We start from the raw sequence: 24,711 nt of genomic DNA, 5'->3' as shown, positions 1-24,711 counted from the left end.
AACATTGTTTTTTTGCATCAAAATGAATTTGGTTAGAATCATCAGCTATTTTAAAAACTGTACTGAAATCTCTTGGCCGAAAAAAAGTCTGTAGGTGAGCGTGTGGTGCTCAGTCGCGCTGAATGTGTGTTGCCAATTTGCCGGGCCAAGGTGCCAAATGTTTTTTATTTACAGGATTTTAAACATGGTTCTATTTAATGCACGTGTGCTTTTAAAATCTTAATCCCAATATCAACCTCAGAAACATCTTAACCTTTCGTAGGTGGCGAAACACTGGATAATGGCCCCTATACTTCCCTTTCCCATCTCTCCCATAAACCTGAACGGACATTGCAGAGAGCCCAAAGATAACGCTTTAGGAAATTTGGCAAGAAAATGAAAAAAGAAAATATAAATTAAATCCCCGAAAGGGAAACTTTGACGGTTAAGATTCCATACTTCATCTTCATCCAACGGTTCATATACTACAGTTTGAATCTCTCTATCTCTCTCTTTCTCTGTTTCCTCTCTCTGTTTCAAACTTCGCTAACTTGGCACCATTGATACTCTCAAATTTCTCAGACTGGCCTTATACTATAACAATATATATCGGGGACTGTGTATATATATATATTTATCTATATATATATATATGTTTGTTGAATTTCTTTTGGATTTTTAGGGTTTGGGAATGGCGTCAGTTGAGTATCTACGCCCAATAGTTTACAAGAAATTCCATTTGAATTCGAATTACAACCTCTATCACGGACATGGTTTGGGATTTTTTCGCGGTCGGTGCAGGGTTTTCCACCATGGCTCGAATCGTTTCGTTCCCAATTCGATTTCGTTCCCTTCGGTCAATCTGTACGGACAAGGAAGTAGTAGTGCGCTGAAAATTTCGGGGAGGTTCGGGATTTGGGAACGCGGTTGCTTGAAGAATAATGGAGGATTTAGGAGGAGTAAAGTTTCGGCGACCGGTCAGGACAGCGATTCCGGAGAGAAGAGCGAAGCGAAGACGAGCGAAGGCCAAGGCGTGAACAAGAAGTCCACGGCACCTTCGAATTCGGGGTCGTCTTCGGCGTCGAATCGGAGGAAGGAGAAACAAGGGAAAGGGAACTGGTGGTGGTCGAAAGGAGGGAAATTCCGGTGGCAGCCGATAGTTCAGGCGCAAGAAATCGGGATTTTGCTGCTGCAATTGGGAATTGTGATATTCGTCATGCGGTTGCTCCGACCGGGAATCCCTTTGCCGGGTTCGGAGCCGAGGACGCCGACGACGTTTGTGAGCGTGCCGTACAGTGAGTTTTTGGGTAAGATTAATACCAATCAGGTTCAGAAGGTTGAGGTTGATGGGGTTCATATCATGTTTAAGTTGAAGTCTGAAGCTGGTGGTAATCCGGAAAGTGAAGTGGGTGTTGGTAATGGTGGTGGTGTTGCTACCAGTAAGTTGCAAGAATCGGAATCTTTGCTACGGAGTGTTGCTCCGACCAAGAGGGTGGTTTATACTACCACTAGACCCGCTGATATCAAAGCGCCCTATGAGAAAATGCTTGAAAATGAAGTGGAGTTTGGATCGCCGGATAAGCGATCGGGTGGATTCTTGAACTCTGCATTGGTAAGGTTTCAGTTATTGGATTCTGTCTGGTAGCCACTGAAGCAATTCTTTTTTAATGAACTATTATGCAAGTAATAGGGGCTGAGTTGTGAATGCTTTTGAAGTTTGTGAATAGAGATGATAATATTTGGTGTAGGTGGTTATTTGTGATGAAAATATGAACTCTGTGTTGATTGGTATCCTGTGAAATGATTTCATACATCATGAGATTAATGGGAGACGAAACTGAAACAATTATAGGCAACATCATATGCCAACTTTACATTATTTTGCTGTTGCAGAAGGTCTGACAATTATTATATATTGAACCCCGAATGAGATTCTAATAAACCATCCAAATACCTCCTCTCTTTTTAACTTGTACTTGCATCCAAAAATGGAGGTTGTCTGATCCATTTTTTCCCCTTGAATTTCTACTGCTGCATAAGAACTGGAAAATCCTCTAGATTGGTGAAGTACTTGTCCCATTTTATGGAGAAGACATTATTTTTCAGTGTAGAAAGTCAAGCTCACTTTCTTGTGAATGCATTTTCAAATGTAAAAGAAAGGAGTGGGAAAGGAGTGTTTGTAACTCTTTAACTTAGTTATGTATATGCAAATTTGAGAGAAGCATCCATACTTTTCACAGGAGCAACTTGAAAAAAAAAAAATATATATATATATATATATATGTATGAAAACAGTTTATTAGCAAAAATTTCAAAATATGATATAAAATCTTGTGCTTATCTGACCTTATTTATTAGATGAATCTGGCATAAACATGATGTTAAGGAAACAATCTGATCAAGAATGTTAGAACTGATTTATATGGCATATAAGTGGAGTAAAATAAAAAAGGTGCTTTAGTTTGCCATGGTTGTGAAAGATGTTTATTTTATTTCGTGTAAGGAAGCTATACATCTATTGACTTCACACTGCCTCTTGCAGATAGCTTTGTTTTATGTTGCTTTGCTTGCAGGGCTTCTCCACCGGTTCCCTGTAAGCTTTTCACAGGTGCAAGCTGCATTTTTTTTTTTTTCTCCTTTTTCTATTGTGGGTGCATTGAAATTTGTGTGACATGGTTCTGAGTGTTACTCGCTTGTCTGCAGCACTCCCCAGGTCAGATTAGGAACCGCAAGTCTGGGGGCTCTGGTGGTGCAAAAGCATCTGAACAAGGAGAAACAATCACCTTTGCTGATGTAGCTGGTGTTGATGAGGCTAAGGAGGAGCTGGAAGAAATAGTGGTATCTTGGAAATTCCTTTACTCAATTTTTATCACTGATAGGCCATTAGAGATGAGGGGGTCCCAAAGGCTTCCTACTAATTAAGGAAATGTTTTTTTTTTTTTTTTCCTGGCTTTCTGGAGCATTCAGGAAATGGTTTTTATATGCTGATGTTTACTGGCCAGGAATTTCTTCGGAATCCAGACAGGTATATTCGACTTGGTGCTCGTCCTCCTCGTGGTGTTCTTCTGGTGAGTTTAAGGTGCAAACTTATGATGGTTTTCTTGTATTCAGAGATTGCGATTCATGTAAATCTGTCAGCAAAAATTTTAGCAATTTGTATCCAATCTATGTCTGCAGTGGTCAGATTTTATGGTGTGTGATTGGCTGCATATATTTTTCCCAGGATATATGCACAGCTAGATCATGTGTGTTTTTTTTTTTTTTTTTTTTTTTTTTTTTTGTTTTTCACTTCTTTTATTTTATTTTATTTTATTTTTTTTATTTGGTCGGAAGCTAGATCATGTGTTGTTTAGCAGATAGTGTAATAATCTGTAATATCAATTTTTTTATCTTACAGGTGGGTCTTCCTGGGACAGGTAAGACTCTTCTTGCAAAGGCTGTGGCTGGGGAAGCTGAAGTGCCCTTTATTAGTTGCTCTGCGAGTGAGTTTGTAGAGTTGTATGTTGGAATGGGTGCTTCTCGTGTGAGAGATCTCTTTGCTCGGGCAAAGAAGGAAGCACCATCAATAATATTTATTGATGAGGTCAGAATGAAGATATACTATTCTTTGTGTAAGACGTATAACTTATGAATTCTAAGTGGATTTGCAATTTTGTTCTTCTCTTATTCAGATAGATGCTGTAGCAAAAAGTCGTGATGGTAAATTCCGCATTGTGAGCAACGATGAGAGAGAACAAACCTTGAATCAGTTACTCACTGTAAGTTTTTTCCTTGCTTCATGGTTTTCAGATTTAGGACAATTTTTGCTGTTTCTTAGTAAGTTACTATATTTGAAATCACATTGCAGGAGATGGATGGATTTGACAGCAATTCTGCTGTGATTGTTCTTGGAGCAACTAATCGATCTGATGTCTTAGACCCTGCTCTTCGCCGGCCAGGGAGATTTGATCGTGTAGTTATGGTTTGTATTCCTGTTTCATACCTCTCTGAACGTCAAAATGAGACCTCTAGAAAATTCCTAGTGGCCAAGCCTTTCTTGCATAAACATTATATCTCATGACTCATATGGGTTTTCTTTATTTTATTATTTCCTCTTTTAGGTTGAAACACCTGATAGGAATGGACGAGAAGCAATCCTAAAGGTTCATGTTTCTAAGAAAGAACTTCCTTTGGCGGACAATGTTGATCTTAGTGACATTGCTTCTATGACCACTGGTTTTACTGGGTATATGCCTCCTTCCTCCTCCATCAAGTGTCAAAGCAGCAATCAAGATTAAATAATAAACTTTCTTCTTTTGTGGCCAACATTGAGAGTGACTTTTAATTAAATCAATCATGCAGGGCAGATCTAGCAAATTTGGTAAATGAGGCTGCTTTGTTGGCTGGACGAGAAAACAAAGTTGTTGTGGAGAAAATTGATTTCATTCAAGCTGTGGAGAGATCAATAGCTGTAATTCTCTCATTGAGTATCTCGAGTGTGTGAGAGAGAGATGGAGAGAGCATTTTTTTCATCATTGTTCTTTTGCAAACTGGACTTCATCTTGATGTTTTTTCATACATTTAAAATCATTTTTATAAAGCTTTTATGAATTATGATTAAAATAGAACAAATGATTTCTAAAGTCTTTATCCGGCACTTGTTTTATCCCCTCTTGTGGGTATGAAATTTCCAATTATGGCTTACTATAGTTGCTTTTTGACCAACTTGAATGGAAACTGAACTATGTAGGGAATAGAAAAGAAGACTGCCAAGTTGCAGGGAAGTGAGAAAGCTGTGGTTGCAAGGCATGAAGCTGGTCATGCGGTGGTAGGAACTGCTGTTGCAAATCTTCTTCATGGGCAGCCACGTGTTGAGGTGAATATTCAACATTTTCACCGGAATATTGTATGAAAAGCTAGTTTGATTTGTGGCTTATGGTGGGGAATCTAGGGATGTTAGAGACTCGCATATGATGGGCTTTTACCTAGAAAGTACATGCAATGAAAACAGTAATATAAATTTTAAGACATATAAGTACCATTTAATTATTCAACATTTTCTGGCTTATACCTAGAAAGTACATGCAACGAAAACAGTTATATGAATGTGAAGACATATAACTACCATGTCATTACTATTTAGGGTGTTTATTTATTATTGAAGTCAAGAACATGCCATGATAATATAGTTAGTCACCCAATATTTAATTTCTGTTCTATGTTAATTGGTGTATATTTCTGTGTTATCAGAAGTTAAGCATATTGCCAAGGTCCGGCGGTGCCTTGGGTTTTACTTATAGTCCTCCAACAAATGAAGATAGATATTTACTCTTCATTGATGAGCTACATGGTCGCTTGGTTACTCTTCTTGGTGGACGTGCAGCAGAAGAAGTTGTTTATTCAGGTCGTGTTTCAACAGGTGCACTTGATGATATACGACGAGCAACTGATATGGCATACAAGGCAGTAGCTGAGTATGGTCTTAATCAGACTATAGGTCCTGTTTCTATAGCTACACTGTCTGGTGGTGGAATTGATGAGTCTGGGGGAGCTTCTCCTTGGGGAAGGGATCAGGTCTTGTGTTTTCTTGAGCCTGTTTCTTTAATTTATTGGCTGCAAATACTGATCTGGACTGAACACTGCAGGGACATCTTGTTGACCTAGTTCAAAGAGAGGTGAAAGCTTTGCTGCAATCTGCTTTGGATGTTGCTCTTTGTGTTGTGCGTGCAAATCCTACTGTTCTGGAGGGGCTTGGTGCTCACCTGGAAGGTGATTGATTGATGCTCTAATATTTTTGTACAGTTTCTTTTTCTTTTCTTTTTTTTTTTTTTTTTGGTTGAAATATACTTTCAAAATGTAGCTCTTTGATGTGCTGTTTCAATGGGCTATATTTATACACAATAGGATCAATAAAAATTGACAGAAAATCAAAAACTGAAATTTAACCTAGGGATTGTATGCCTCAGAAAATTTTATGGAGATTGATTATATGAGCATCTTTTATAGTGCTCTTTTCTTCAGAGAGCATTGTTTCATAAAGTAGAGAACGTGTTTAACAAAGGTTTAAATATGCCAAATAAGATACCGATGGTTATAGGTGTAATATATTAAATGAAAAGTTAGGTTTTTTATAGTATAATTTGCTATATAAGTATTCAAATTCGGAATGTTCCTTTGGTTCTCTGCATTCATGTTGCTTTCTATTTTGATTTCTGGAAGTAAAAGAGTATACCAGAGTGTGTAACAATTGGATTTTAATATAGAGAACCTTACTCGAAAAGGGACTGCATTGGAGATGCTGTAAGTATTTAGAAACTGAGGTTTTAGCTTGAAAATTAAATAAACAGGGTCTGGTTATAGATTAAATTGAGGCATGGCAAAGCAGATAACTAAAGAGGAGAAATAAGTGAACAATACGAATGGTTGTCTCTATCAGATCATAGTTCTGTTGTTTGTTCTGTTCTATGCTTGTGACCTTGTGTTTACCTATTGAGCTTTCAGCGTGGAGGCTTGCATAATGAGTTGGTAATATGCCACTTTCACTGTGTTTATATTAAGCTCAAATACTGTAGTTGTCATGGCGTTTGAATGTATATTTCTTCTTCAGATAAGGAGAAAGTGGAAGGTGAGGAGCTACAAGAGTGGTTAAAATTGGTGGTTGCACCAACGGAACTAGCAATTTTCATTAAAGGCAAGCAAGAGTCTCTTCTCCCACTGCATACTGTATCTGGATAACGACCATTGTTGATCTGCCCCTCAAATTTAAAGGGAAAAAGAATGGAGAAGATTGTGTCCCTTATTCCACTATCATGTAAATGAACTTTCCCTCGTAACTAGCATTAACTCAAACCTTGCAAAGGATGTATATCTTGGTATAGTAAATTTTGGGTTCAAATTTTTAACAAGGTCCCGGCTTGCACTTCATTTTGCCTCTTGCTATTTGTTTCGTATGCTCAACCGGAAATAGTAGGGGAAGAAGTCGAAGATTTATATCCTCAGGAGCCCTCTCAGGTGACAAAATAACTTTGGTCTGGTGCAAAGCCGAGTTGGTTTCTAAATGCTGTTGTATATTGGGTATTACATAACTTACTTGGATCCGGCTTTTTGCAATTGTAATTGATATTCAGTTGTACATGGTACGGTATTATTTTGTGAAATATATAGTTCGCAATATGTTGCTTCAGTAGCCCCGGATGAATGGCTTTTTTTCTTTATTTTGTTATTATTATTATTATTATTATTATTATTATTATTTATTTCTATATATTTGTCGTAAATGCAAATGCATAATTTTGGAAAAGAAATTCCTTTCTAAGGTATGGGATTATTCCTACTAACTTGCAATGGTGCTGTGAACATTGAAAACGAAGTTACCACCCAGAGCAGGATTTGGCAGTCAGTATTTGGAATTCTTCTGTTAAGCGAACCCTAGAATATTATTATTATTTTTTTTTTATATATATAATTTTTTTGGACTTCCCAAGCTGTGCGTTTGATGAAAAGCAGTTTGCATTAACATCTCCACCCTTCAGGTTTAAAAATATATTATATAGCTAAAGAAAAAGAAAAATCCCATTACAGGATTTGTATTAGCCCAAAAAAAACAAAAAAAAATTAAATTAAATAAAAGATTTGGATTCTAAAGGGTAGGTTGGCCGAGTCATAAGCTCATGGATTTTGACCTTTAAGTTTGGATCTTTCTCAAACCTTACCCCCCACGAATTTCGGCCACTAAAATATGGTTCATATTTGATTGATTTATGTAACTGGCTGAGTTTTGCTCTGATCTACATGAGGAGGTACAACTTGAATGAAATTACCAGTTAGCCAGCTCAATCGGTTTGAATATCCAAGGAAAATGCATAGCACTTCAAGGAAAAAAAGACTAATTAAAATTGAATGGAATGGAAATGCATTGAAAAGAAATGATTCTGTTATCTTGGGTTTTGATGATATTTTTGGAGACGAACCAAAATATCAGCGTTGCTTTCTGAAAGAAACCCCATATCATTTGTCTCTTTTGGAATTGGCCGAATGGCGATGGAAAATTACAAATCGTAAACCCTCCATGCATGTTTCCAAGGACCACACTCTCCATGTGGTTCTGTTTCTTTCCCTAATGACATCGTCCTTATAAATTCCTCCTTTCTTTTCTCCCTTTTATACTTTCTTCTCTTTAATTTTTAATAATAATAATTTTTATCTTTAATTCTTAAATTAAATAACTCACAAAAAATATTGTTATAAATATTTATATATAAGAATTCTCTTAATAGAGATTTCATGACTTTGGAAAGTAAATAATGATTATATGGTAATTAGTAAAGATTATTACATTTCCATATAAATTTTAGATTTGAATTTATATATTAATGATTATATAATTTAATTTTTTTTATAAATAAAAAAAGTTAAAAAGATAGAGGTTGATGTATTCGTATAATTTAATTAAATAAAAATATTTTTAATTTAACAAAATAGGAATTCTCCCATAAAAAAATTATTCTATACATACAATATTATATATATATATATATATATATATGAAGTAGTAACTTAAGATTTGTATATAAATTACATGCATGGTGTTAGTTGTTTGGACTTTAACTAATAGGTGTATTCGGCTGATTAGCTTACACGCACCTTGACTTAACCTCTTCCCAGGCTATCTTAGTTTTTATATTTTTTAGATAATGTATTTACAATTGATATACTAATTCTAGTATATTTTTTTATCTAAATGAGAAATAAAATTTGGTGTCTGTTTAATTTGTCCATAAAATTTGTTATTCTTTTTGGTCGTTAAATTGGTCGTAGTATCTGTCCCTTGAGTACTATTAAACAGAATATCAACACGCCTTAAATGTGTCAACACAAGAGCCACAATTTTTCTAATATTTACAGTTTGATATATACAATATTTTACTTAGAAAAAGGAAAAAGTTTAAAGCCAACTCCTTATATGTCTCTTCTCCAGTTTAGAAAAACCATATTTCGCCTAGACACAAAAAAAAACCAAAAAACTCCATAAGGATTCTTTTTTCATTTTTTTTCTTTTTTTTTTAGACTTTTAAGGAATGTTGAGCTGTTGACAATCAAACTGCCATGTAAGCTGGCTTTTACACAATACTGAAATGACATTGCTATGCAAGTTGCCCTAAATAATCAAAATATAAAATTTATTTTTAAAGATAAAAATGCTTTAAAGTACGTTTATACTACATCATTAAATTATTAATATGCCCGGTTCCTGTAGTCAAGCAAAAACGGATTATTTAGGCCTTTTTTTTTTTTTTAATGAGTTCTGAGAATGATTTTTTTTTTTTTAATAGAAAATGATTAAGTTAGATGCATGCATGCTTTCAAGGGCGAGCATGATTTCAGTTTGAGCAAAAGAAGTGATAATTAAAAGAAGCTTGCAACCCTTTGTTGCCTCTAAAAAGCAACTTCATGTGACTTGGAGTTGAGCCAAATAATTAAAAGAGTAACTCTAAATAAAATTCTATTTGGCATAATTTTTGAAAAGCTAAAAAGTAGTTTTTGAAGCAAAAACTACTTTTAAAAGTGTTTAGATAATTTTTAAAAATATTTTCAACCAAAGCTAATAAAGAATAATTTTTTAAAGAAAAACTTATGGAAAACCAGATGCAAAATCAAAAGTAATGTCAAATAGGGTTTAAGGTGTGGAATTTACTTAGTTATGTGCAATTTACTTATAACTTTTAAATGTTTCTTAGTATTAGATGATAGTAGATAGAGTTTGTTAAGCATTTTAATTGACCATAAATTCAAAGTAAGGTAAAAAAAAAGTCTGAAATTGTATTTTGGTATTTGTATATTTTTTTTTTCCTATCATGAGTTTGTAGTTAATACCTAACAAATTTTATGTACTACTAAAATGAAATATCTTGGCTAAAAAATTACAGACAATTGTATAAAAATTAAAAATAAAACAACCTTTCTGTTAGCCAACAACTTCTAAACTTTCACCATTTTGCTTTCCTTTTTCAGCCGCGTTCCAATCTAAAATATTGGACTTGAAGGAAATGTAATTAATGCATTATTATATTGCAAAACAAGGTAAATTTCATTTGAACCTTTTTTATTTTATCATAATAATATTATAATTTTTAACTATAAAAATTTAGAAAAATAAGTTCAGAGTATAATTTTTTAAACATTTGAATTTAACTATAATTAAGACAAAATTGAAAGATCTAAATAAAAATTAAGGTGACAATAACTAAGTGTGACATGACACGTGCAATGTATACTTGTACTTAACAAAAATAAAATGCACATCGGCCCAAAAAAAAAAAAAAACAAAAAAGCATCTAAAATTTTATAAAAATAAACATATATATAATAGACTAGATTTCTAAGTTTATCATCTATAATAGAATGGTGGACGTGTTTTATGATATAAAACTGGTGCACATTGTAACAAAGTTATATATATATATATATATATATAGGCTAATTTTGTAATCAGGATCGTTCGCATACGGACTAAAAGAAAAATTGAAATTTTTTTAGAAAAAAAACATCAAAAGCATTGATTTTTCTTATCTATATAAGAAAAAAACCGACTTTTGTTATGCTTTTTTTCTAAAAAACATCGTTAACATGGTAGTCAAGTTCTCAAATGCATGTCTCAAATACATACCACATGATATAAGATAATGATTTAATTATAAGATAATACAAAGTCAATTTTCACATAATTTTATTTGGAATGTTACCTGATAAAAAGAAAATGCACCTAAAAATACCGAAATACTTGAGATGAAAACATCTTTAAATAAAAGTAAACGTTAGAAAATAATATTTTCTTTTTTCCTTTCGAATGATATCAACGTGGTAGTGAAGCGCTCATACATGCCCATAATTCAAAATAACAATTTAATTTTAAGATAATATGTACAAAGAAGTTTTATTGAGTGTGTTTCGTATTCACAATCAACTTATAATGTGAATATAAAAGGTTTATACCAATAAAACCAACTTCCTTTTGTTATATCAAAACTCATTAATTAACATCTTATTATACAATTAAACAATGGTGTGGCAAAGTGGATAAATTTTAATTCATATTTTATGTGTATTAATTCTTCACCTATTGATATATTATCATATTATTTATATTGAACCTTGATTTTTATAAAAAAAATTAAGATAAATTATTACACCATTTTAGTTTCGTAATAATTTTATTTAAACTTCATAAATTTAAAAAAATTACCATTACTTTCTTTTTAGTTATCTTTTAGAGTAAGATCATTGGTCCGTTTTTATTAGTTTTACCAACTAATTTAGCAATTGATTAAAATAGATATATTAATCTTTTTTAAACAAATTTAGAAAATTAAAAAGCAATAAATAATGATTTCTTTTTTTTAAAAAAAAAACAAAATGTTTAAATAAAATAATAATAAAATTAAAAAGGTCTACATAAATTTTTTTTTTTTAAAATATATTAAACTTTCCATTAAAGAAAAAAAGAGAAAGAAAAAGCAAAAGATATAAAGTTATACGAAAATATCTACGTCGCGAATCATGAGAGCGCCACGTGAGCAAACGCTTTTCGTGAGCGTTTGGGTACCCTGGAAACATCTTCTCAAAGCTATAAGAATCCAAAATCTTCGACATTTGCTCACTCATCATTTGAACGTACCGCTGTGAGAGTGTGCAGAAGAAGATAAGACCATTCACCTTCAACCAGGTTCATCATTCTCTCTCAGTCTCTCAAAACCCTAGCTTTGAACGCATATTCTTCTCTAATTTGAAGCCTTATTGTATCTGTCTCATATTTGTTTCGCTAAATATTCGCATTTCTTGCTTCTCTGTTTAGTTCCCCGGAAAGCCTATGAAATATGTGTATAAATTCTGTTTCCGATTTTATTAGCTTTTTTTTCTTTTCTTTTTTCCTGTTGTTTGGCTGCTTTTTTAACTGGAATATTAATAGTCATATGAAATGGTTTAAGCGATCGTCTTAAAACTCTGTTAATTAGGTGCTATTTCATTTTCGTGGTCAAGTTTTTGCGTCTTCCTAGATGCCAAACAGAGCCTAAGGCTTACAGTGTCTTTTAATGTTTCTGATCTGAGATGTTTTGTCACAAATTGATAATCTTGTATGATTTTCTGGCTCTTCTCCTCCGAGTTTTTCGACAAACATTGAATTGCACGCATTGCTCTGTTTGATCGACTGTGATAAAATTTATGCGATTGAATTCCAGATCGAATTCTAAGTCATTTGCTTATCTTTTTTTTTTCCCCCCATTCCATCGTGGAAATCAAACAATTAAATTTTTAAAAGAATATATATATATATATATATATATATTATGGTTTTGCTGTAAATTTCTTTTGTATTTGTGTTTGTCTTTTTGTGTTTCCGCTGTAATTTGGATCGCTTTTGTATTTTTTCACAAACGTCACAAAAATAAAAAAATAAATAAAAAAAGAAACTTGTCTGATATATATCAAGTGGCAGTCATGTAAAAATAGGGTAAATTGGTGATCGCAAACGCATGGAACTTTGATGAATCTCTTTTGACGTCCCACAAAATGAAATATGTCATTTTCTTTTAACATCTTCTTGGAACCGCAAATTTTCAGTTATTTCTGCATATGTGGTTACTGATTATGGATGATCTTTGATGTAATGCAATGAAAGCTTTTAATTTTTTATTCACCTTAAGTATTTCAGCTATGATTTTAATGAAATTTTAAAATAAAATATGCAACAACACCCTTTCTTTGTTTTGGCTGATATATTTAGATTATTACATATAATACAGTGGAGACCCACCGATTTACTTTGAAATAAGACTTTTTTTTTCAATCTTCTTGGTAGATAGTTTCTGATTTTGCTTGAAAAGTATTTCAGTGCGAAATGGTTAGCCATGTAACTTGCTCCATAATTCAGTTGCCTATTATGATCTTAGGGCAATTAAATAATCTATTTACAAGGACCAAAATTTCATACATATTGGCAATTCTGAGAAACCATAGTCTCTCCCTCAATATATTAACCATAGTCTCTCCCTCAATATATTCTGTTCGTTGTTACTATTATGCATTTAGTTCAATAGCTTGTTAATTATAACCTCTCAATACTTTGTTTAATCTAGATATGGCGTCAGTCCATGGTACACTGACATCAGTTGTGTGCAAGAAGGGAAACAGCTCTTCTCCAGCAAAGTTCCCAAGCACTGCCTTCTTGCCGGGATTTGATACTGTGGGGTGTGTTTCAAGTGCGTATAGAAAGGAAATATGCCCTCCTCCTCTGAGCTCAGGTCCCAGAGCAACACTTACCTTTGATCCCCTGGCAACCAATGCAGATAGAGCTAAACAAAGGAAGCATACTGTTGATCCCACTGCTCCTGATTTCCAAGAACTTCCGTCCTTCGAGCAATGTTTCCCAAGGAGCACAAAAGAATACAGGTATCTCTCTCCGTCGCTGTTTTGGACTATGATAATGTTACTCACATGGATATATAAACTTCATTTATTTTGTTAAAACATCAATTGACTTTGATAAACATTTACAGTGAACTCAGATAACTAAGCAAGAACTAATGCAATCTCTGCCATACAGGGAAGTTGTTCATGAACAAACTGGTCATGTACTCAAAGTTCCTTTTCGACGAGTTCACCTCGCTGGAGATGAACCAGACTTTGACACCTATGATACCAGTGGTCCACAAAACATTAGCCCACGAACTGGTATTTCAAGTTTATTTTATAAATTTGTTGTGAAATCTTCAGTTTATTATTGTTCATGAACAGTTTCCGGCTCACATCAAACAATGGACCAGATTCTTTTTCTCACACATATTTCATGCTATTCTAGTTTGATAACCATTTTCTTCATTTGAGAAATTTACAATTTTTTAATCTTTTTTTTCCTCTTTAAGTATATAATATGCTATAGCATCTTTTAATTTAAATTAGGAGACTAAATACATTGAGTCAAGATGACTACTCTCTTCCCAAATGAAATCATGACTTTTTGATATTGTAACTTAAATGTTTTATAATAATATTTTTACAATACATAGTTATTAGAAAAGACTACTAAATCAACTATGGAAGCTGTGATGGTTTATTTGCTTTCTTTGTTACTTTATGCTTATGTCAGTAATCTTTGGTGCTTAGATCAGCTTCCATGATTTAGTTATGTGGCTGATGTTGTTAAATAGGACTCGCTAAAGTGCGCAAAGAGTGGATTGACAGGCGTGAGAAATTAGGTGCACCTAGATACACTCAAATGTACTATGCTAAGCAGGGAATTATAACTGAGGAAATGCTGTATTGTGCAACTCGTGAGAAACTTGACCCTGAGTTTGTGAGGTCCGAAGTTGCTCGTGGGCGGGCGATCATTCCTTCCAATAAGAAGCACTTGGAGCTGGAACCAATGATAGTTGGAAGAAAGTTTTTGGTCAAAGTTAATGCAAATATTGGAAACTCTGCTGTTGCGAGCTCCATTGAAGAGGAAGTTTACAAAGTCCAATGGGCAACCATGTGGGGTGCCGATACTGTCATGGATCTTTCTACAGGTCGCCACATCCATGAGACCCGTGAGTGGATCCTCCGGAACTCTGCTGTGCCAGTAGGGACTGTACCCATATATCAAGCACTTGAAAAAGTGAATGGCATTGCAGAAAATCTTAGCTGGGAAGTGTTCAGAGACACTCTGATTGAACAAGCGGAGCAGGGTGTAGATTACTTCACCATACATGCTGGTGTTCTCCTGCGTTACATCCCTCTGACAGCAAAGCGTATGACAGGGATTGTCTCACGCGGAGGATCTATCCATGCAAAGTGGTGCTTGGCTTATCATAAAGAGAATTTCGCTTATGAGCACTGGGATGACATACTTGACATCTGTAATCAATATGATGTGGCTTTATCTATAGGCGATGGATTGAGACCTGGGTCCATCTATGATGCCAATGACACTGCTCAATTTGCAGAGCTCCTTACTCAAGGAGAACTGACCCGCAGAGCTTGGGAAAAGGATGTACAGGTAAAATGAATGAAATTTCCAATCTACTTAGCAGCCTAGTGCATTCATATTGACAATAGGCGGAAGAAAATTTTGCTGAATTTCAGGCTGTATGTTAATTGTTTTCCAAGGCTATACACATACATTTCTGCCCATCTATCCTTCTAAGTAAAATGGCTTATCTCTTATGCTGACTTGGTATGCGGTACAGGAAAATCCGAAGTTCAGTCCTTGAACAATGATTAATTAATAAGAAAAGTGGTGTAAGGTTACCAATGTAGTAGGCAATCTGTATCATCCACAACCAAAATATTTTCCCTGTTATTTCATCCATAATTTGCTTCTAAGTTTCCTTTTGGTGTATCATTCATTGTAATACGAACAATATGCACTTTCAGGTAATGAATGAAGGGCCTGGACACATTCCAATGCACAAGATTCCTGAAAACATGCAGAAACAGCTGGAATGGTGTAATGAAGCGCCTTTCTACACTCTTGGCCCTTTAACAACTGATATTGCTCCTGGATACGATCACATCACCTCTGCCATTGGTGCTGCCAATATTGGAGCTCTGGGAACTGCACTTCTCTGTTACGTAACTCCCAAAGAACACCTAGGATTGCCAAATCGTGATGATGTGAAGGCAGGAGTTATAGCATACAAGATAGCTGCTCATGCAGCTGATTTAGCTAAAGGTCACCCACAGGCTCAAGCTTGGGATGATGCATTAAGCAAGGCAAGATTTGAGTTCCGGTGGATGGATCAGTTTGCTTTGTCTCTGGACCCCATGACTGCCATGTCCTTCCATGATGAAACCTTGCCATCAGATGGTGCCAAGGTGGCCCACTTCTGCTCTATGTGTGGACCGAAGTTCTGCTCTATGAAGATTACAGAGGATGTGCGGAAGTATGCTGAGGAGCATGGTTACGGGAGTGCTGAGGAAGCTGTGCAGCATGGAATGGATGCCATGAGTGCTGAGTTTTTGGCTGCTAAGAAAACTGTCAGTGGAGAGCAGCATGGTGAAATTGGTGGTGAAATCTACTTGCCTGCAAGTTACTTGAAAACCTCAGAGAGGTGAAGGTCAGTGTTTCTGGATTTGTTTGATTTTTGGTCAAGATACATAAGAAACAGATTGTTTTTTTGTTCAAAATATAAAAGAAACTGATTTTGGTATGCTTGTCCCCATGGATACAAGGATAAAATGGGTAAATCATGTATCTTGGTCAAGTTTCTACTCTGAAGATATGATCTATAAACCTAAAAGATTGAAACATATCCCTTGCAAAGTATTGATCGAAACTCAAGGGCACATAATACTCCTTCTCAAATTGATAATACAGTTGTTTAAGGTTGCTAGATATTGTAGTTTCCCACAAACCACAAACTGAGATGGATATAGATGTTGCAGTATCATTGAGAACTTTTAAGTAAGCATTATAAAAGCAAAATTGATAATTTGTGTAGCAGATGTTCAATAAAATTAATATTAGACACTCATTATGCATGTGATGAGTGCTGAAAGGCATTGTCAACAGATAATATCTGAGAAAGTTTTTTAACTCCGTATTTTTACACTAGTTTGATTTCTAAATCCTTACCATAAATTGTTTTCTAGCTGTTTTGTTTTTTTGTTTTTTTTTTTTTTTTTTTTTGTTTTGGGGGTTCACTCCCCCCTATTCTTCACTTAAAGTGGGATGTCTTACAGATTTGTATCTTGCAGGATCCTGTAAATGAGCAGCAGATCAGTTTATCGACCTTCAAGGCTTATTAGATGCATGATTAGCTTATCGAGGTTTCGATATTAGGTTTCCATTTTTATGCTTTGGTAAAAGAACATAGTTTGGTGTTTTTATCTTTTCAAGACATGTTTGTTCCTATCTTTTAAATGCGTTGCTAATAAAGATGTTCCTTTAATTTATCACCTGTTGTTTTCTTCCTAAATTTTCACTCTATTGACATAAGAGACGCACCAGGGGTGCCTGCATCTGTTTTGCTCTGGCTGTTTGGCTGGAATGCGGCAGGTCAGGCTGAGATAGTCCCTTTGAACCTGAACAGGATAATGCCTGCGTAGGGAGTGTGCATTTTCTCTCTTTTTTGTTTTTCTGTGCTTGCACAGGGAGAGAGAGCATTTGTCCGTGGTTCGGGCTAGTTGTTGGATATCATTCATAGCCAAGCTTAAATGGCTGGGAAGTAACCGTGTGGAAATTCAAGCATAAGAAGAAATGTCCAGCGACCATATCCAATTGGCCATTTGTTGGACTCTATTTATTCGTCAGCTAATATTCATTTCAATATTAGCTTCATTTCCTCATGAGATAAAGGGCTTGCTATTATAAATTTATTACCATTTATGATTTCCAAAATAAAAACAAATTGGTATTATAAATTGCAGTTTTATAGGCAAAACTTCTTAGAAAATATGGAATACAAACACTAAAAATAATAAGAGAGAGAGTACCAGACAAGGCTGGTATCTAGCACAGAGAAGAATAGAAACCTAGCTGTCTAGCTCAAAATTCACTGAGAACACAGAACTAGAAGGTGCTGAAGATCCTAAAAAGCAATTCACAATTTCACATTCAATCAATCAGACTAGCATTCAACAAATTCACCTTTACTGCTACTGGTAGACTTTTGCTTCTCAATGCTACCGTAAATTGAATAGGCTATATGTTCTTAGAAATCGAGAATTTATTTCCGATATTACCCATACTGATCAATGCGTGTGTTCACTGTCCAAATAATATTTAAAAAGAACATTTAAAACTTACCTTATACCTCTTACAATAAGCTCTACCTTCAACTTTTCGTTCTTTATTATTTTTTTTTCTTCTGTTCTCTCAAGAATCAACAGCGCTAATTTGCAAATGACAAGTAGAAATTAATGCGAGTTTTGCTGGAATCTTTGAACTTCTGACATTTGCTCAAATATGTAGAGAAACTTGCCCGAGGAGGAGATAGTGCTACCATAGAAATTGGACTTGGGAATTAGACCATTAAGACAATAAATTACAAGCAAGGTACCCCAAATAAGAACCATCACAACCCCGACCAGAAACCCTGTTTTTCTTTGGTTTTTGACGAGTAGGAACCGACAAAACCATAACTGGACAATACGCTGCAAAAGGGGTAAACCGACAGCGAATAAATGGAGACAAATATCCTTGTGGTACAACAATGCAGAAGATCCGTCTACATACATTTGCATGAAGTGAAAACTACAAATTAGTACAAAAAAAATTTGGATACAATTTACCAAAAACCAGCCTGCAATTGCAAAGCTTAGATCGACATAACTTCAGGCAAGGAGAAGACCACTTTCTGGGTCATCTCGATTGGGATGAATCTTATTTAAATTGAGGAAAAAGAGAAAGACACTGGGCACCATCATTCAGCCGTGCCAGAATTCTCATCTGCATTAGTTCCTGCATTTGAAAGTGAAGAAGTGAAGAATTAGAAAAAGATGATTAATGGAGGATAGAATCTCAAAAATATACATCACATACAGCTCTCATCTATAAAACATCGAACAGTGGGTTACAGGTATTATAAAAACAAGTGTGGATAACATTAACATTCCCCATTTTGCAAAACTCCAATATTTATAAAAGTTACATCGTTTACTTTGAATTTTATTTTTTATTGCATCATTCCCCTTTTGTCTGACCAATTTATATCGTTGAATAGTTAAAAAAAACTTATTTACACAGGGGAGAACAGGACACAAGTAAAATTTGAGAAGTCCCTATGTTCGTTAAAAAAATAGATTATATATAATTCTTGCAAAAAATTAACATAATCCACCTTAAACTCAATGGGGAATATTTAGTATAAGCTACTTTTAATAATAATTAGTCTTGTTATATGTACTTTTAGTCATGGCACTCCATTTATGATCATTTTTACACAGAGTCAAATAACCAAAGAGCAAATGTCTAATACAGCTGAGCTGTGGGGAAAACTCGAGAGTGAAAACTCAAGCAGTTAAAAAATAACTAGCTCATCAGACCCCAAGAATTCTGTAATGAAGGCTTTTTTGAGTTGTAATAGAAGAAAACAAACCAAAACAAGGGAAAAAAAAAACAAAAAACAAAATAATAAAATAAAAAAAATCTCTCATGTACACAGCATGCTTGAAAATGGATGCACATTAGGATGCACACTGATTCCTTATACGGCAACATCACTATATGCAATACCCTAACACCCACAGCCTTGAATACTCGCAAATGGAAGGCTTAAACCATCCATGATAGTGCAGGAATAGCATAGACTATTCAAAAATATAACAAATATCTGTGGCAAAATGTCTCCAATCTAACTACCATAGATATGTTTTCAATGCTCATCCAGATTAACAATGTCAAATAACCATAATTATTAGCAACTTCTATATGAATGGATGAATAAATTCTCCTATCAAAGAAGTGCAACTGTAAATGCATATCACTGTGATTTCAAATAATAAAAATACTCATATCCTTTAAAAATTTGTATCAAAAACTAGAAAAATTGATTCAAATTTTTCTTACCTTCTTCTTCTCCTCCTCCATATTCTCCTCCTTCTTCTTCTTCCTCCTCATCTTCACTCCCTTCATAATCAACCCCATATCTCCCATTCAAGAAATCCACAGTATCGGGCGTGAGAACCACCTTATCAGCATTCAGTATATCAAACAGATTCAACGTCCTCGGCGTCAACATCTTCAAAGTTCCTATATTCCTGCTCGAAAGCCTCACATTATCCGTAACCTCCGTCAGCAAAAAAGTCGATTTCTCTTTCGGGTCAATCCCCCACCTCTTCAACGCCGCTATGAACTCTTTCGTCTTCGGCTTCTCGAACTTGTCCCCAAAATCCTCCACCACTATCGTGTTCACGGCGGCACTCGCAACCGCCGTCGAAATCGCCAGCCTCTTCTCCTTCCTGTTTATCTTGATGCTCCAGTCTTTGGGTTTGGGTCCAAACACGACCCCTCCGCCGGGTCTTAGAGGGCTCCGCGTCGACCCACTTCGGGCCCGACCCGTTTTCTTCTGCGGGTAAGGTTTCTTCCCACCACCTCTAACCTCACCGCGCGTGAGTGTCGACGCGGTACCACGGCGCTTGTTCCGTAGGTCCGTGATGATTCCCCGGTGAACGACTGCGCGTGCAGTTTCCGGTGGAGCAGACTTAACGTCAAGGAAAGTCTCTCCGACCTTCTCGCCGGAGAAGGAGAGGATCGGGAGGGTGCTGAGCTCGGAGGTGATAGCGAGAGGTCTGGCCGTCGTCTGCGTTTTTTGGGAAATGGGTCTGAGTCTGAAAGTGGAGAGGGCTTTGAAATTTTGGTGGCGAGAAGATGTGAGGAATATGGACGAGGAGAAGAATGAGAGTGAAGAAGGAGTTGTTGCAGAGGAAGCCATTGTTGGTACTTGAGAGAGCTTTTGAGTGTTTCAGTGAGTGGGAAAGAAGGGATCGTTATCCACATTAGTCATTTAGCTTTGCCTATCCGTTTTGTTAGGAAAGCTACAAGTCGTTTGGTGTACAAGTCCCTATTCTTAAGAACGGCAAGTCGTTTTGAATGAAACGACAGGTCGTATTGTATGCTCGTCTCCCCAAAGTAGCATTAATGTTCCCAACCGAACTAGACCTCCTCTCCAGTATCGATTCGCCTCAGCCTCAAATCTTTCCCAATTCGACTCCCAACTGAGAAAAACTCCGTCAAATCCCTGAAACCAAACCCTAATTTTTTTCTTTTTCGGGCCCCATGGCGTCGTCGAAGCCTCTGGACCTCGAAATCACAGTCGTCTCCGCAAAGCACCTCAAGAACGTCAATTGGCGCAACGGAATCCTCAAGCCCTACGCCACTTTCTTCATCGACCCGGACCACCGCATCGCCACCCGACCCGACGAAACCGGCTCCACAGAACCAGTTTGGAACGAGCACTTCGTCCTCCCAATTACTCGCCCCCTCGATCACTCCGTTCTCACCCTCCAAATCTTCCATTCGAGACCATCCGAAACCCCCAAACCCCTCGTCGGAACCCTCGAATTCCCACTCAGCAACCTTGCGGATACCGACGAGTCGACTCAGGCGATCTGCAGCCTCGAGCTCCTTCGGCCTTCCGGACGTCCTCAGGGCATGGTCCGAGTGAAACTCGCCCTCCGATCGCGTCCTTCTCCACCGCCGCCGCCGCCTCAGCCGGATTACCATACTGCCCCTTACACTAATAATTATTACTCTTCTGCCCCTCCTGCGACTCCGCGCGATTACATGGAATGTCCTCCTACATCGTCGTACTCGTATTCCAACCTACACTCGGATTATTGTTCTCCACCACCGCCTCCATATCCCCGACCGTTCGTGAACCGGGTATCCAGTTTCGGAGCTCCGAGTTTTCCTTCCGCGCCCGTGGATTCTTCATCAACCAATGACTACTACAATCCACAGCCTCCGGTTTCCAGCTTCAGAGCAATGGGTTTGGAAGATGGGGTCAAGTATGAGGAGGAGAAGAGTAATAATTACTGTTACACTAAGAATTACTTTGGTCATTGAAGATTGAAGAACTTTGGTCATTGAAGATTGAAGAAACTGCTGTTCATTGAAGATTGAAGAAACTGCTGGTGGGTTTGTGGTAAAGATAGAAATTTTAAAGACATTGATTATCAATCTTGGTGGTTTTTTTTTTTTTTTTTTCTTATATATATATATATATATATTTATATATATTTGCAAAGCGTACTAGTGTATATAGTATAATTTTCCATTGTTATTTGGAATGGATGTTTAACAAACGGAGTAGTAAAGTTCAACTTATTTTGTGTGAATGTATTGGTTTTCTGAAATTTCGTGTTTTGATGGGGAGGCTGGAGTGTGGTGGAGGTATTAGAAGAAGAATGTGAATGTAGATGAAATGCCTATGAATCTGTGATGCTAATATGGATGATACCGGATAATAATCTGTTCCTAATTTCCGTAAAGTAGGATATTATCAAATATAATACAAGTTACTCAAGACACTTCTTACTCTCATCTTTATGAGACGCAATTAGGTCATTTTGTTTAGAATTTGCTATAAGATCACACTTCTTGAGCATACAAAGTGTATGAGCCTGTTCCATGTTTATCTTTTTTCCATGTTTACGCTAAAAAAGAGTGCTTAAATTTTTTGCTGCTAATTTCTTCTTTGCCGCTTTTTGTGTCTTCTCGGTCCTTTTTATTGGAAGCATCGGTTTGTTCTTTATATATATATATATATATATATATTTCGTCGTTTTATTCTACTTATTGAAAGCAGAGTTATTCACATCTTTTCATTCTACCTATTGAAAAACTAGTCATGCACAATTGCATTGATGTGACTTAAATCTGCATTTGTTGCTGTGCCCTTGAACATTGCAAAATATGGTTTGGCATATATAGACAGTATTGCTTGAAATGTTTCTGTTGGATGTACATTACAAGTTTTTTGGTTTTTGGAACCTGTACAATGCTCGTTACAAGGTAAGATACTGCATATTCATATTAGAATATGCTTTTTGTGGTTTTTCATTCATATGAAAGAGGGACGAGATAGATAGCTTGGTTGTAACATAATATGGGACTTCTGACTTAATTAAAGATTTGGATGTTAATACAACTTAATCTGCAAAGCATAGCATCTAGTACAACTTTCAACTATGGCCTAACATCTTTATAAGATGCATAACCTCAATTAAAAGCCACTCCATTGGGTTTAAATCATACACATGTAATAGGATGCGAGGCTAGTGATATTGTTTTGTGTTTTATAAAGGAAAAATGTATTTTCTATTAATTAAAGTTACTACTAAAATTGTTGAAAGAAGAGAACAAGGGAAGAGGTCCGTTCCATTTTGTATCTTGACCATGGTAACTATCGTTTTCTGGAGCTCTTTATATGCTTCAAGATTATAGATGGCCTTTCTCATTGTATGATCAGATAGAGGAGGAATTCGAATAATCCAAAGCAAAAGGTTTGCAGAGTGAGAAATCTATTTTGGAATAGCAACGGTGATTAAAAACCCAATATTTCTATCCACCACCGTCGTCTTGGAGCTGAATTAATGAAAAACCGATTAATTATCGACCTTAATTTAGTTTCATGTGAATGAATTGAATATCGTATTGATATTCGTTGGAGTTCACACGTGCGATCCACATACACACATGCTTAATAATGGAAAATATAGGACATGTTTGACTACCTGTTACAAAACAGAAAATTATTTTCAAAACAAAATATTATCTGTTAGGCCATCAGTTTTTAAAAACAATTTTAAAAAATAAATTAAAAAAAATTTAAAAAATAATAAAATAATATTTTTATCTATTTTAAAAATAATAAAATATATATTATTTTAATTTATTTTTTTCATAATTTTTGTTTAGTCTACATTTCTCTATTTTATAGAAAGAAAATTGTATAGAAAAAGCATTATTTCGATTTTTTGAAATATCTTAAACAGAGAAAGTTATAAAAAGAGAAAAATAAAATATTATACTTTGATAAATATATTCAATTAAATTTTTTTATTCTCTTATTTTGTTTTTCTTTTTTTTTTAAAAACAAATTTAATAGAATAACTTAAAAAATAGATATTCCTTTTTTATTTTTTTAAATCGTTTATAAGTTAAACCAATTATTTTTTTATTGGTATTTTATATTTTCCTTTTCTTCATTATATACCTGTTAGTTTTTTATTTTTTATTTTTTTATTGTACTTTTTTTTATGAGTTTTTTTCGGTAAATATTTCTTATATCAATTATTTATTTTGCTATTTTGTTCTTTTTCTTTATTTTCTGTTTTTTCCTTATCAAATATTCTCTCTCTTTCTCTCTCACTCTCTTTTTTATTTTGTTCTTTTTCCTAATTTTTCATTTTTTCTTTATTCTATTATTATTTTTTTCAATTTTTCAATTTTTACTTTTTCTTTTTCGTTGTTTTTCTGTTTTCCTATAAGTCAATCTTTTTCTTTTTTTTTTTCCTTATCTCTATTTTTTATTTTCCCTTATCTCCCATTGTATTTATTTTTTTTTTCTTTTTTTTTTCTTTTTTTTACCTTTCCTCTGCAATAGTATCAAAAAATGTTTAAACACGTGACTTGACTATGTTGATAATATATAAAAGTTAGTAGTTTTATTATGATACTAATATGAGATTTTATGGATGTTTATAGTTGGAGATATTATGTTAGACTTGTAGAATTTAATTTCATATAAACCTCTTCAGATTTGCATAACTTTTAATTTAATTCTTAAGAATTTAAAAATATCATTATCTCCTCTCAGATTTCAAACAGTTTTCATTTTTATTTCTTATTATTTTATTTACACCCTTTAAAACAATTTCATCTACATCTTTTATAATAGTCTTAGTTGTAATTTTCAAAATCTGAAAAATTAAATTAAAATTAATACAAATCTATAAGTTTAAATGAAATATTTCTAAAAAAATATATAGCTATAAATATTATATATTATATTAATCAATTGATAATAATTAAAAAAAACTCAACCGAAAATAAATCTTATATTATATTTTGATATATATTTTATATATATAATTCATTAATATGTGAATCCATCATATATATATATATATATATATATATATATATATATATATATTATAGCTATGTATATTATATATAAAATTCTTTGTATGTAAAAATATATATTTTTATATTAAAAAAATAAAAATAAATAAAAAAAATTTTAAAAAAATTTAAAAATTATTTAGCCAAGC

At 34.5% G+C, this 24,711-nt stretch overlaps 4 protein-coding genes across 11 annotated transcripts; 3 read left to right on the top strand and 1 right to left on the bottom strand.

The window, feature by feature from the left end:
- Positions 1-289: 289 nt before the first annotated feature.
- Positions 290-7,141, top strand: LOC107410840 (ATP-dependent zinc metalloprotease FTSH 9, chloroplastic). 2 transcript variants are annotated; one of them, XM_016018319.4, is made up of 13 exons: positions 290-1,591; positions 2,522-2,587; positions 2,683-2,817; positions 2,940-3,047; positions 3,377-3,562; positions 3,651-3,737; positions 3,827-3,940; positions 4,080-4,204; positions 4,321-4,429; positions 4,709-4,834; positions 5,209-5,532; positions 5,604-5,727; positions 6,566-7,141. In XM_016018319.4, the coding sequence occupies exons 1-13, from the start codon at positions 671-673 to the stop codon at positions 6,691-6,693; spliced, it is 2,553 nt and encodes an 850-aa protein (XP_015873805.1). In that variant the 5' UTR covers positions 290-670; the 3' UTR covers positions 6,694-7,141. The 2 variants fall into 2 exon arrangements, with proteins under 2 accessions (XP_015873805.1, XP_015873806.1); XM_016018320.4 differs by having other exon boundaries at positions 293-1,591; positions 2,982-3,047.
- Positions 7,142-11,519: 4,378 nt separating this feature from the next.
- On the top strand, positions 11,520-17,355 carry LOC107410828 (phosphomethylpyrimidine synthase, chloroplastic). Of its 7 annotated transcripts, none has more exons than XR_007239146.2 (7): positions 11,695-11,835; positions 13,092-13,404; positions 13,559-13,686; positions 14,163-14,989; positions 15,367-16,049; positions 16,690-16,761; positions 16,991-17,355. XR_007239146.2 is itself a non-coding variant. In XM_016018305.4 (6 exons), the coding sequence occupies exons 2-5, from the start codon at positions 13,094-13,096 to the stop codon at positions 16,045-16,047; spliced, it is 1,947 nt and encodes a 648-aa protein (XP_015873791.1). In that variant the 5' UTR covers positions 11,520-11,680; positions 13,092-13,093; the 3' UTR covers positions 16,048-16,049; positions 16,690-16,887. The 7 variants fall into 7 exon arrangements, 3 of the variants coding, with proteins under 3 accessions (XP_015873791.1, XP_048324049.1, XP_015873790.1); XR_001580836.4 differs by having other exon boundaries at positions 16,943-17,355; XR_007239145.2 differs by having other exon boundaries at positions 16,690-16,774.
- Positions 17,356-17,933: 578 nt separating this feature from the next.
- On the bottom strand, positions 17,934-20,449 carry LOC107410830 (large ribosomal subunit protein uL4c). Its single transcript, XM_016018306.4, has 2 exons — positions 19,502-20,449; positions 17,934-18,394 (listed from the first exon to the last, which is right to left on the bottom strand). The coding sequence occupies exons 1-2, from the start codon at positions 20,364-20,366 to the stop codon at positions 18,357-18,359; spliced, it is 903 nt and encodes a 300-aa protein (XP_015873792.2). The 5' UTR covers positions 20,367-20,449; the 3' UTR covers positions 17,934-18,356.
- Positions 20,450-20,567: 118 nt separating this feature from the next.
- On the top strand, positions 20,568-21,789 carry LOC107410831 (actin cytoskeleton-regulatory complex protein PAN1). The gene has a single exon (XM_016018307.4). It carries the CDS (start codon positions 20,711-20,713, stop codon positions 21,497-21,499), a length of 789 nt encoding a protein of 262 aa, XP_015873793.1. The 5' UTR covers positions 20,568-20,710; the 3' UTR covers positions 21,500-21,789.
- The last annotated feature ends 2,922 nt before the right edge of the window (positions 21,790-24,711 follow it).

The sequence above is a fragment of the Ziziphus jujuba genome, chromosome 10, assembly GCF_031755915.1.
Source record: "Ziziphus jujuba cultivar Dongzao chromosome 10, ASM3175591v1".
Lineage (NCBI taxonomy): Eukaryota > Viridiplantae > Streptophyta > Magnoliopsida > Rosales > Rhamnaceae > Ziziphus > Ziziphus jujuba.
This window is presented reverse-complemented; position numbering and strand designations above follow the sequence as displayed.